At 47.2% G+C, this 13,611-nt stretch overlaps 1 protein-coding gene across 1 annotated transcript in view; it reads right to left on the bottom strand.

Moving 5' to 3' along the window:
* Positions 1-244: 244 nt before the first annotated feature.
* The window catches only part of c2h18orf21 (chromosome 2 C18orf21 homolog), a 53,542-nt gene continuing 40,175 nt past the window's right edge, over positions 245-13,611 (bottom strand). The window contains exons 5-6 of the mRNA XM_055654100.1: positions 5,044-5,267; positions 245-1,105 (exon numbers count right to left, since the gene is read on the bottom strand). Coding sequence (XP_055510075.1) covers positions 952-1,105; positions 5,044-5,267 — 378 coding nt within the window. The 3' untranslated portion in view covers positions 245-951. The remainder of the gene's footprint in view (positions 1,106-5,043; positions 5,268-13,611) is intronic.

Genomic DNA, 13,611 nt, shown 5'->3' with positions numbered 1-13,611 from the left:
CTGTCCCACGGTGCGAGTTCATTCCAAGAGTTCTCCCGAGTTTGCCCCGATTCGAACTCGGAGATTTACGGTAAAGGCCACTCGTCGGTACTTGGGGCTCTCGTGAACATTTTTCAACATGTTGAAAAATCTTCACGAGTCTTCCCGTGCTTATCTGCCGTTAGCGAGTCTTCCTGAGTACCTGCCGTTAGCGTTACGAGCCGCTAAGAGACGTCCCCGAGCTCCGACGTACCCGCTATGTTCATTCTCCGTGCTTACCACGAATTTGATTTTTTTTTTTTTTTTTTTTTTTAATCGGGAGAGCTCTTGGAATGAACTCGTACCTTGGGACAGGGCTATTACTCCAGCACTCTGTGTCTGTCTTCAGCCTCTGTTCGGGACTGTGTTCAGGGAGAGGTTGCGGGGAGGAGAGAAAAAAACATCCCCATCACCGAATCATGCACGCTGCACATAGAGTTAAAATAGTTAAGGTAGCAACATTCATCCTTGGCGACTTTAAGCGAAAAACACAAACTGAAAGCAGTAAATATAATTAGTTACTAAAACTTATGTCCCGACAGCTGCCGCCACTTTAACATCAACATCGAGGAGTATATTTGTGCTTGTCGGAGAGCCAGATGGCAAATAAGCTTATCAGTTGCCCGCATGCTGCAGGTTAATCTGCTCGATCACATTTGCACAGTTGCACGCCCGAGCTCCAACATGCTTGCTCTTGTAATATTCCCATCGATTCAGATATAAACAGCAGCAAAAATCTATTTTATGACAAGATTACAAAAAATCAATTTGCCCAATCTCCAGGCCATCTGACTGACTGTTCAGACAAGCCGACTTGAGGACGATTCGTCTCCCCCCCACCCCCACCCCCAATTACATTTTCTCTCGTTCGGCCCGAGTTCAGGCCGGACAAACAGCACATTTTAAAAATCACACACACACACAGATCGTGGTTTACACCGAAGACAGGAAATCTTTAAGCGTGGCCTTTGTGCTCTGCTGCTTCTGCTCAGAATTCAACAGCATCTTGAGGCGAGAGCATTGCAGCTTCTTCCCTTTGACTGACTTCAACGAGGGCGAAGATGTGGAGGGTGTGACCACAGACGTCCTGGAATGGTAAATGCAAAGTTTATTAAAACAGCAATGCTCAAAACATTTATAGTTGAGGCAGCGTTGCCAGGAATCCAGGGCCCGTGCTTTTGGGAGACATTGGGTGGGCTAGGACGTTCTTGGGGCAAAATTAGGCCCTTCAGCCCATCAAGTCTACTCCACCAAGTTCAATCATGGCTGATCTATCGTTCCCACTCAACCCCATTCTTCCCATAACTTCAGACACCCATACAAATCAAGAATCCACCTTAAAACTAATGTTGCTTGTTAGTTTAGTTTATTGTCACGTGTACAGAGGTACAGTGAAAAGTTGTTGTTGCCTGCTATCCAGCCAGCCAGCCAGCCAGCATGCTAAATATCCATTGACTTGGCCTCCACAGCCATCCATTGCAATGAATTCCACGGATTCACCACTGACTAAAGAAATTCCTTCTCGTCTCTTTACTAAAGGTACATCCTTTTATTCTAAAGGGCCTGTCCCACTTGGCTGTCATTTGCACCTCATTTACGTGTCATATGTAAAATAGGTTGACGCATTGTGACACACGGGTAGCGTGTGGGTAGCGCGGGACGGGCGCACGGAGAGGCGTGGAGGAGTGTGGAGTTGCGTGCGGTATCGCACGGTGCTCCAGGATTTCGTGCTGCATGAAATCCTCGCGCATCACCTGCTTGACGTATCGCGTACGCACGGACGCATTGGCGTCGCATGCTGCGTCCCACGAGTATCACGTGGCGGCGCATGGTTACATCACTGTGCGCCCCGCCCATACGCAGTCGGCCACAATGAGAAAATAATTACGCTGTAAGCATCAATGCTTTCAGAGTAATATCTTCAGAGTAACACCTTAATAAGTATTTTTGAAACATCCTTAGTTAAGGATGTTTCAAAAGTTAACATCCAGGTAAGGATCGCAGATTTTATACCCTAAGAGAACACTAGTAACCAAATTCGTTTTTTTTTTAAATAACCACCAACAATTTTATCAACACCACTTAAAAAAAAAAGTTGCAAACTAATTCTTAAGCTGGGTTCAAACCCTCAAACTGCTATCATGGAATACAAGTTTGTGTTTGTTGGGAGTGTTTCAGAAAGTTTAAAAGTAAATGATTTAATCCAGCAAACAATAATGTTATCAATGTTTCACTTAACAAATGATGTCAATACGCTGACTAATTCTACTTGCAGAGCAGATAAAATATTTGAAGGCGCATGACGACGGGTGATGATGCGAGATGACCGTCGCTCGACTACCGTGTCAGTCACTACCGGCCTGTCGCGTAAATGACGGCCAAGTGGGACAGGCCCTTAAGGCTGTGACCTCCTGTCCTAGACTCTCCCGCAAGTGGAAACATCCTCTCCACATGCACTCTATCCAGGCCTTTCACTATTTGGGAAGTTTCAATGAGGTGTCCCCTCATCCTTCTAAACACCAGCGAGTACAGGCCCAGTACCTTCAAACGCTCATCATACGCTAACCCACACATTCCTGGGATCATTCTTGTAAACCTCCTCTGGACCGTCTCCAGTGCCAGCACATCCTTCCTCAGATACGGGGCCCACAACTGCTCACAATATTCCAAATGCGGTCGGACCAGTGCCTTATAGAGCCTCAGCATTACATCGCTGTTTTAGTATTCCTTGGAATGCAGGAGGATGAGGGGTGTACTTGTACAATGAGAGGGATAGATAAGGTAGATGCAGAGTCTTTTACCCAGAGTAGGGGAACCAAGAACCAGAGGATATATAGGTTTAAGGTGAGGGGGGAACGATTTAATAGGAACCTGAGTGGCAACATTTTCACCCAGAGGGTGGTGGGTGTATGAAACGAGCTGCCAAAAGAGGTAGTTACTACAAGGACATTGAAAAGATATTCAGATAGGTACACGGATGGGACAGGTTGAGTGGGATACGAGCCAAACACAGGCAGGTGGGACTAGTGTTGGTCGGCATGGGCAAGTTGGGCCAAAGGGCCTATTTCCATGCTGTATGACATTTCAATTAGACATACTAAAGCCTTCAAATCTAGAAAAACTAGAGCTTAGTTTAGTTTAGAGATACAGCGCGGAAAAAGGCCCTTCGATCCACGCCGACCAGCGATCCCTGCTCACTAGCACTATCCCACACCAGGGACAATTTACAATTTTTACCGGTCAATTAATCCTCAAACACGCACATCTTTAGAATGTGGGAGGAAACCGTGAAAATCCACTCGGTCACAGAATGAATGTGCAAAGTCTGTACCGACCGCACCCATAGACAGGATGGAACCCGTGCCTCTGGCGCTGGGAGTCAGCTTCTCTACCGCTGCACCACCCAGCCGACAATTGACTATTATTTATTGTTACAACAAACACTGTGCTTCAAAAAACGCTGCAGGCCATTCGATTTCTGTCACACACCGATTATAAATACACACAAGACTGCAGATGCTGGAACGCTGAGCAAACCACAAAGTGCTGGAGGAACTCAGTGGGTCAGACAGCGTTAGTAGAGGGAAATGGACAGACAGAGGACAGAGTCTCAGTCTGAAGAAGGCTTTCTACCCCAGACATCACTGATTACTTTTCTCCAGAGATGCTGCCTGAGCCGCTGAGTTACTCCAGCATTACATCTATCTTCGGTGTAAACCAGCATCCGCATGTTCCTTCCTGTACAGAGGATGTTTCAGGTCGAGACCCATTTGCTCACTGATTATCTTCTTCTTTCGTATGGCGTGCACAGCCTAAAGTTGGAAGTAGACTTGTTCTAATTGATCTTGTTTGTGCACGTCGCGTCGATTGCATTCGTTGAAACAGGTTGAACCTCGTGAAGGCTGCAATCTCCCAACCCACTCCACTGATCGTGATTCGAGTTGATGTTTGCATTTTCCACCATGCGTTCCTTGCTTACCACAATCTGCTGACTGTGAGCACACTGGCCAAAAATGGACTTTGTCGTTCCACGTTCCCCAGCATGTGGTTGCTGACGGTCTACATTAGAGACATTGGACCTTCAGCCCAACTTGCCAATACCGCCCAACATGTCCTATCTACACTAGTCCCACCTGCCCACATCCCTGTAAACTTCATGTATCTGTCCATATGCCTCATAAACATTACGATCAAACCTGTGTCAACAGCCTCCTCTGGGAGCTTGTTCCCGACAACAACCGCCCTTTGTGTAAAACGTTATCTCCCAGAGTCCTATTAAATAATTCCCTCCTCACCATAAACCTATCTCCTATGGTTCATTAAGCAAAATCCCTGCTGTTATTGTCATAGAGGCACACACGGTGGAAACAGGCCCTTCGGTCCAACCTGCCCATGTCGACCAACATGTCCCATCTATACTAGTCCCACCTGTCTGTGTTTGGCCCATATCCCTCTAAACCCGTCCTGTCCATGTACCCACCACCAGAAGGTAGGTTCTCCCTTAACATCATCATCATCGTTGAGAACATCAACTGGATCGTAACTTCTACTGAAGTGTGGATGGCCGTTGGCTCGCTAGAAGCTCATCCGCCCTTAGACAGGTCTTCTTTTTGTTCCTGCTGGGGGTCCTCAGCCCCCTCCTCACCTGGCAAACCAGGGTAGGGGAGACGGTTTAGTCGCCAACTATCTGACCATGGAGCGGGCGGCATGGGATTACATGGTACCCGTGGTGGGGGGGGGGGGGGGGGGGGGAACTCCTCCCGTCAGGTTCTTATTAAATCTTTCTCCCCTCATCTTAAACCTATGTCCTCTGGTTCTCGATTCCACTTCTCTGGGCAAGACAATTCTCTGCGTTTACCCGATCTATTCCTGTCATGAACTTGTACACATCTATAATATCACCCCTGCGCACTAAGTTCTCGCCTGCGCAATCTCTCCATGTAGCTCAGATCCTTGAGTCCTGGCAACATCCTTGTAAAGAGTCTTATATAAAAGATCAAGAAAGCAGCAAAAATATATAAATACCGTGGAGTTGTAGCTTGGCTCTTGCTTTCTGAGTTCGATTTATTCACACTTGGGGAGTATTTGGTTGCTTTCTCTGAAGACTGGGGCATCCTCCTTGCTTCGAGTGTCTTTAAGTCCGTTTTTGCCTTGGCTAAGCTTCTTGGCATGTGAGGCCTCACAGCAAGAGATCTCCTTCTCGCTCCATTGAATCTTGAAGTTTCCTCACAGGTATAGCATGTAACCAACTGCAGGGAGTGAAGAAAGCTTAGTTAGCGCACGTCCGCTCAGAATCAAAGCTGGAATCCAATTTTTGTTTAAATATAAACGTACATCGTTTTTGAACAAGTAAATTAATTCAAGGAATTCTGGAAATCTCGCAACATCATTAGCATCGTAAAGTAAGTAAGTAAGTTTATTGGCCAAGTATTCACATACAAGGAATATGCCTTGGTGCTCCGCCCACAAGTAACAACATGACATATAGTGACAGTTACGAATGACTCAGAAAACACTACACATTAATAATAATAAAACATGAATGATAAAACATCATTGATCAAGCATGTGAACCAACAAAATGCCAGATCAAAGGGATGCTACAGATTTTTGGCTGTTGAGTAGAGCAACTACTCGTGGATAAAAACTGTTTTTAACTAAGTTACAGAGATAGGTTGAATAAGTTAGGTCTTTATTCTCTGGAGCGCAGAAGGTTAAGGGGGGACCTGATAGAGGTCTTTAAAAATGATGAGAGGGATAGACAGAGTTGATGTGGACAAGCTTTTCCCTTTGAGAATAGGGAAGATTCAAACAAGAGGACATGACTTCAGAATTAAGGGACAGAAGTTTAGGGGTAATATGAGGGGGAACTTCTTTACGCAGAGAGTGGTGGCGGTGTGGAATGAGCTCCCAGTGGAAGTGGTGGAGGCAGGTTCATTGGTATCATTTAAAAATAAATTGGATAGGCATATGGATGAGAAGGGAATGGAGGGTTATGGTATGAGTGCAGGCAGGTGGGACTAAGGGGAAAAAAATTTGTTCGGCATGGACTTGTAGGGCCGAGATGGCCTGTTTCTGTGCTGTAATTGTTATATGGTTATATGGTTATATGTCTGGCTGTGGCAGCTTTGACGATCCGGAGTCACCTTCCAGAGGGAAGTGATTCAAAGAGTTTGGGGCCAGAGATGTTCTTGCCCGCTCGCTTCCTGGCCCTTGCAGTGTACAGTTCATCAATGGAGGGAAGGTTGCAGCCAATAACCTTCTCTGCTGGTCGGACGATTCGCTGCAGCCTCCAGGTGTCGTGCTTGGTGGCTGAGCCAAACCCGACCATGATGGAGAAGGTGGGAACAGACTCTACGATGGCCGTGTAGAATTGGACCATCATTGCCTGTGGCAGATCGTTCTACATTAGTTCTCATCAATAACATCGCCTGTCCAGGCCGACCCCTATAACTGCATCCCAGTGCCGCTGCCAGGACAATGGGCCTTTATGGCCAAGACTAGACTATGCTTTTAAAGGGGTGTCACAGTGGTTGAGTAGCTGCCTTACAGTGCCAGAGTTCGATCCCGACTACGGGTGATGTCTGTACGGAGTTTGTGCGTTCTCCCCGTGACCACCTGGGTTTTTTCCAGTTTCCTCCCACACTCCAAAGACGTGCAGGCTTGTAGGTTAATTGGCTTCGGTAAAGATTGTAAATTGTCCCTAATGTGTGTGGGATAGTGCTAGTGTACGGGGTGAACGCCGGTCGGCACGCACTCGGTGGCCCGAATGGACTATTTCCGCGCTGTATCTCTAAATTAAACATTGGACTTGAAAATGGTACCAGATCGTGCCGGAAATGTGGCGACTCTTATGTACTGTCTCAGTGTTTTAGTTTTAGAGTTACAGAGTGGAAACGGTCCTTCGACCCAAAGAATCTGCGCCGACCAATTGTCACCCGTACACCGGTTCTCTCAAATAGACCAGGAACAATTTACAACCCTGCACGTCTTTAGAATGTGGGGGGAAACCAGAACACCCGGAGAAAACCCACACAAACTCCGTACAGACAGCACCCTTAGTCAGGATGAAACCTGGGTCTCTGGCGCTGTGGGACAGCAACTCTACCGATGCACCACTGTGCCGCCCCCCAGTGTAAATCTACTATACTTACATAGCATAATAGATTACATAGCAGTACTCAAGTATGATTGTGCCTATGTATCTTGTCCCTTCTTTATTTACATCTGCAAGGTTCTGTGTCATGCTACCATATCAGAATTACATTAAAGCTAAATGAGACAAGAGACCGGAATTGCTGGAATTGTAAGTAAAATGAAACAAACCGCTGATGGACATGACAGTTTGGGTCAGGACCTTTCTTCAGGCTGATCTAGATGACTTTGGCTAGTTAGAGATACATCATGGAAGTAGGCTCACACCGACCCATTCACACTAGTTGAACGTTAACCCATTTCTACATCCACGCCCTACACGGGGGGGGGGGATTTACAGCGACCAATCATCCTACAAACCTGAACATTTTTGGGATGTGGGAGGAAACCGGAGCACCCGGAGGTAACCCATGATGTCACAGGGAGAATGTGCAAACTCCACACAGACAGCACCCAAGGTCAGGATCAAACCGGGGTCTCTGGCGCTGAGAAGCAGCATTATTGTGCTGTCAGATTCAGATTCAAGATTCAATTTTAATTGTCATTGTCAGTGTACAGTACAGAGACAACGAAATGCATTTAGCATCTCCCTGGAAGAGCGACATAGCAAACGATTTGAATAAATAATAATAAGTGTCCGGGGGGGGGGGTGGTGATTGGCAGTCACCGAGGTACGTTGTTGAGTAGAGTGACAGCCGCCAGAAAGAAGCTGTTCCTCAACCTGCTGGTTCGGCAACGGAGAGACCTGTAGCGCCTCCCGGATGGTAGGAGGGTAAACAGTCCATGGTTGGGGTGAGAGCAGTCCTTGGCGATGCTGAGCGCCCTCCGCAGACAGCGCTTGCTTTGGACAGACTCAATGGAGGGGAGCGAGGAACCGGTGATGCGTTGGGCAATTTTCACCACCCTCTGCAATGCCTTCCGGTCGGAGACAGAGCAGTTGCCATACCATACTGTGATGCAGTTGGTAAGGATGCTCTCGATGGTGCAGCGGTAGAAGTTCACCAGGATCTGAGGAGACAGATGGACCTTCTTCAGTCTCCTCAGGAAGAAGAGACGCTGATGAGCCTTCTTGATCAGAGTAGAGGTATTGTGGGTCCAAGAGAGGTCATCGGAGATGTTGACTCCCAGGAACCTGAAGCTAGAAACACGTTCCACCTCCGTCCCGTTAATGTGGATGGGGGTGTGCGTGCCGCCTCTGGACTTCCTGAAGTGTACAATGAGCTCCTTAGTCTTCTTGGAGTTAAGGGCCAGGTTGTTGTCAGCGCACCATGCTGCTAAGTGCTGGACCTCCTCCCTGTAGGCCAGCTCATCATTGTTGCTGATGAGGCCAATCACCGTTGTATCATCTGCGTACCATGTACAGGTGTGCAGTCATAGGTGAAGAGGGAGTAGAGGAGGGGGCTCAGCACACAGCCCTGTGGAATGCCGGTGTTCAGGGTGAGGGTTGAAGAGGTGTGCTTGTCTAACCTCACAGACTGGGGTCTGTTGGTTAGAAAGTCCAGTATCCAGTTGCAGAGGGAGGGGTCGATGCCCAGGTTACCGAGTTTGGTGATCAGTTGTCACAGAGATATTTACTTTCTTACCAATACCTACTATATTGTGTTGCGCTGAAGCAAAGCAATAATTTCATTGTCCTATCTGGGACACATGACAACAAACTCTCTTGACTCTTGACTTGAAGACAACAAATATATTATTGTTGCTTGCGCCCTCTATAGGTTGAATTCTGTACTTCTAGTTGTCTATAGCCTGGGACTAGATGTCAAGTATCCCAACATGCTTTGGGAGGATGCTACTAGCTAGAGACAGACAGAGCAAAATGTGGGAGCCAGTGGAACAAAGGAGCGCAGTGAAAATGGGCACGTCATTGACATCTGGTGCGAGCAGAGCTGTAGGTAGCTTCACGGCTAAGACAGTACGGCCTTGAGAAGATAAGCCTGGAAAGCACATATTGCAAAATCATCATCATCGGCGGTAACTCGAAACGAGTATGACTGTCCTCTCATGGAGGAGGCCTGTGCGTGACATTGTTCAATGTTGGGAGACTGGTGCACAGCCACCCACCCCACGGTCCTTGACAGATCTGGGTCAGGATCCAGTTGCATGGAGTCCAAGACGACCGGAGACCCTTTTCTGCTGCAGCCTTCATCCGCCTTCCCAGCCGTTGTGATGCTCCACTAAGGTAGGCATCGTCCTCCACCTGTTCCACATTGCTCTTTGTCAGAGACCTCCCCCTCGACCTTACCGCCGTGGGTGGCCCTAACAAGAACATAGCTCCAGGCGGCATCGCTCTCAGGATCTCAGGACCACACAAGCTTCTCCACCACGACATGGTGACAATCCACGGCGAAGAGACTATTGCAAAAAATAACTCTAATGAGAAAGAGATATGAACAAGCAACATAATTAAGTACTCTCTAGCCTGATAAGGAATGAAGATGTGATTTGTTTATTCAGCCCTTGGAGGAGTGACAACTTGAAATGATTGACTGTAAAGCCATAAGAGTCCTGAGTTCCTTTAGGCCAGTGGTTCCCAACCTTTTTTTGGCCATGCCCCACCTAATCACCTCTAAAATCCTGATGCCCCCCCCCCCCCCATGTGGTGATATATGATTCTTATCATTTAAAAAGTGAACTCTGTTTCAGCTGAAGAAGCTTGGTTTAAACAAGCTTCAAAAGAACATTGTGGTGATTATGTAATAACTACACAATAAAGACCTTTTTTACCCAAAAAAAATTATTTACTCAAAATAACATCTGAAACATATACTACATATGTTTACCTGATGGAAAATCCAAAAAAATAAAAATGGAAAATTTGGACCCAGACCTCCTCAGTCGCGCTCAATTGCCCCCCTGTGGGGCGTTAGGCAATTGAAGGAAAATTAGTATAAAAGAAGGGCAATCCGAGACATCGGTGGCGACAACCCGGGAACAACCACCACAGGAAGGAGGGACCCGAGTTCGAAGCTCAGAGGAGACTACCCCTACCAACAGAGTGAATCTGGTCAATTCATTCATACGAGTAATATCTGACACCAAGTCATGAGTTTTGTGATTTAGTTTAAGAAGTGATGTTGAAATAGTAAATGAGAAGTTATTAGAAGTCAATTGTTTGCATGTATGTTTAAAGTTACTCGAGTGTTAATAAAGATTAAGTTGTACTGAACTAAATTAAACCTAGGTTTAGAGTCTTTTGTTCGAGTCGCCCTATAGAGCTAATAGGGTCAACATGTCCATACAAGGACGTATTCTGAATGCAGTTTTCCGGCAGTGAATCCAGGACTTATTCTCAAATGTTTTCCAAGGAATTGTCTGTTGGGGGCGGCACGGTGACGCAGCGGGAGAGTCTCTGCCTTACAGCACCAGAGACCCAGATTTGATACTGACTATGGGTGCTGTCTGGGTGTGTGGAGTTTGTATGTTCTCCCAGTGACCACGTGGGTTTTCTCCAGGTGCTCCGGTTTCCTGCCGCACTCCAAAGACTTTCTAGGTTAGTTGGCTTTGGTAAAACTGTAAACTGTCCTGAGAGTGTGGAAAGTCGCGGGGTGACATCTGTATGGTCGTGAGTAGTCGGCCAAAAGATTTTTGGCGACCTGCTGCGACTATGACGGGAAAAAAATGGCGTAAATGGGACAGGCCCTTTATGCAGTCTGACCCATATATAATTTCAGAAATTTGGTTGATCATCACGGTGCCTCAAAAACGACAACTGTTGTTTTGTCAAGCTGCATGATAGTAAAGCATATAATTAAAATTCCAAACAAATTAGCACCAACACTTCCTCCTCGATAACTATCAGCATAGAGAGGAGCACCTGAAAGCTGTGTGCTCAGTCCCCTACTCTGCCTCTCGCAATACCCATGATTGTCAACATCCAGACAGTTCTAATGCCAGCTTTAACCTTGCTGGCGATATCACCTAATGTTGGAAGAATACTGGAAAACAATGAGTCACAGAACAGGTGGGTGATTGATAACCTTTTTGAATGGTGCCAGAGCAACAACCTTGCTCTCAGCATTAGTTAGGCACACGAGCAGATTGTTGAAAGGCAGCATAGTCCTGGAGTCTGCTGACTTCACACATCATGAAGTCCTTGGAGAGAGGCTGGTGGGGCCCCTGGTTAAACCCTACCTGGACCACCTGCAGTTCGCTTACCAGAGGACACCATCATCCACCTCCTCCATCATTCCTATGCTCACCTGGATAAGCCTGGAGGCACTGTACAAGTCATGTTTTTGTACTTCTCCTGGGCTTTTAACACCATCCGGCCTGCACTGCTAGGGAGAAAGACAATAGACAATAGGTGCAGGAGCAGACCATTTGGCCCTTCGAGTCAGCACCGCCATTCAATATGATCATGGTTGATCATCCACAATCAGTACCCCGTTCCTGCCTTCTCCCCATATCCCCTGACGCTGCTATTTTTAAGAGCCCTATCTAGCTCTCTCTTGAAAGCATCCAGAGAACCGGCCTCCACTGCCCTCCGAGGCAGAGAATTCCACAGGCTCACCACTCTCTGTGAGTAAAAGTGTTTCCTCGTCTCCGTTCTAAATGGCTTACTCCTTATTCTTAAACTGTGGCCCCTGGGTCTGGACCCTCCCCCCCAACATCGGGAACATGTTTCCTGCCTCTAGTGTGTCCAAGCCCTTAACAATCTGACGAAGATGCGGGTGGGTGCTCCATTGGTGTCCTGGATCACCAAACTACCTGACTGGACGACCACAATGTGTCAGCCTACATAACTGTGTCTCGGACATGGTGGTGAGCACCACAGGGGACGGTCCTTTCTCCCTTCCTGTTTAACATCTACACCTCGGACCCCAGATATAACTCGGACTCCAGCCACATGCAGAGGTTTTCAGCAGACTCTGCAAATGTGGGCTGCATCAGTGAGGAGAGGGAGGCTGAATACAGAGGTGTAGTCAACGACTTTGTGGAATGGTGTGGGCTGAATCACCTGCAGCTCAACACCGACAAGACTAAGGAGTTAGTGGTGGACTTTAGGAGGAGAGGAACACCCCTGTCCCCTGTCTCCATCAATGGTGTGGATGTGCAGTTTACCAGGGTGTACAAGTACCTTGCAGTTTACCTGGACAGTAAAAGGGACTGGTCCAGGAACGCTGAGGCCCTGTACAAGAAGGGACAGAGCCGGCTGTACGTTCTGAGGAGGCTCCGCTCTTTCAACGTCTGCAGTAAGATGCTGCACATGTTCTACCAGTCGATGGTGGCCAGTGTCATCTTTTTCGCTGTCGTGTGCTGGGGCAGCAGGGTGAAGGCTGTGAATGCCAATAGGCTTAACAAACGTTGCAATAGTCCCTGCCTCAACTACCTCCTCCGACAGCTCGTTCCATACACCCACCACCCTTTATGTGAAAAAGGTACCTCTCAGATTCCTACAAAATCTTTCCCCTTTCACCTTCAGCCTATGCCCTCTGGTTCCCAATTCCCCAACTTTGGGCAAGAGACTCTGTGCGTCTACCCGATATATTCCTCTCATGATTTTGTACACCTTTATAAGATCAACCCTCATCCTCCTGCGCTCCAGGGAATAAATTCCCAGCCTGCTCAACCTCTCCCAAAAGCTCAGACCCTCAAGCCCTGGTAACATCCTTGGAAATCGTCTCTGCACCTTTACTAACCAACCCTGATTCAATGAGTGCTGGAAAACAAACAACAAACAGTATGCGGCATAGCAACCCAATCGTGCTACAGTCGGGCCATATACAATAGACAATAGAGGTCAAATAGACATTTCCACCACCAACAGATCAAATGAAAACTTTACAATTCTGCCACCACCAGGTTATTAACAATAATGCACAAATATACTAAAGAGAGGAAAAGAAACATCTCCTTTCCCACCAAATGTATAGTCTACCACATTTGGACAGGCACATGGATAGCACAGGTTTAGACGGAGATGGGCCAAACGTGGGCATTAGTGTAGATGGAGCATCTTGATAGGCATGGACAAGTTGGGTCAACGGGCCAGGTTCTGTGCTGTATGACCTTATAACTCTATAACATTTAAAAGACAATTAGATAGGTACATGGATAGGAAAGGTTCGACGGGAGATGGGCCAAACTCAGTCTAAAGAAGGTTCTCGCCCCAAAATGTCACCTATTCCATTTCTCCAGACATGCTGCCAGACCCGCTGAGTTACTCCAGTTTTTTATGTCTATCTTAGGGTGGTTTATTTCCCCAAGGGTCTCCAATGAGATTGATAGCAGCTCGGGACAGCTCCAGTTGTTAATAGGTCAGTTCAGTTACCTGATAACAGCTGGGAAGAAACTGTACCCGAATCTGGGAGTGTCTATTTTCAAATAATGTACATCGTGCCTGATGGGGGCAGGGGAGAAGAGGGAGTGGCCAGGGTGAGACTCGTCCTTGATTATCATAAGGTTTTAGGAGCAGTAATAGCAGCAAAATAATAG

This window comes from Leucoraja erinacea, chromosome 2, assembly GCF_028641065.1.
Source record: "Leucoraja erinacea ecotype New England chromosome 2, Leri_hhj_1, whole genome shotgun sequence".
In the NCBI taxonomy this organism is placed as follows: domain Eukaryota; kingdom Metazoa; phylum Chordata; class Chondrichthyes; order Rajiformes; family Rajidae; genus Leucoraja; species Leucoraja erinaceus.
Note: the sequence above shows the minus strand (reverse complement) of the source record. Positions and strands in the feature narration are given on the sequence as shown.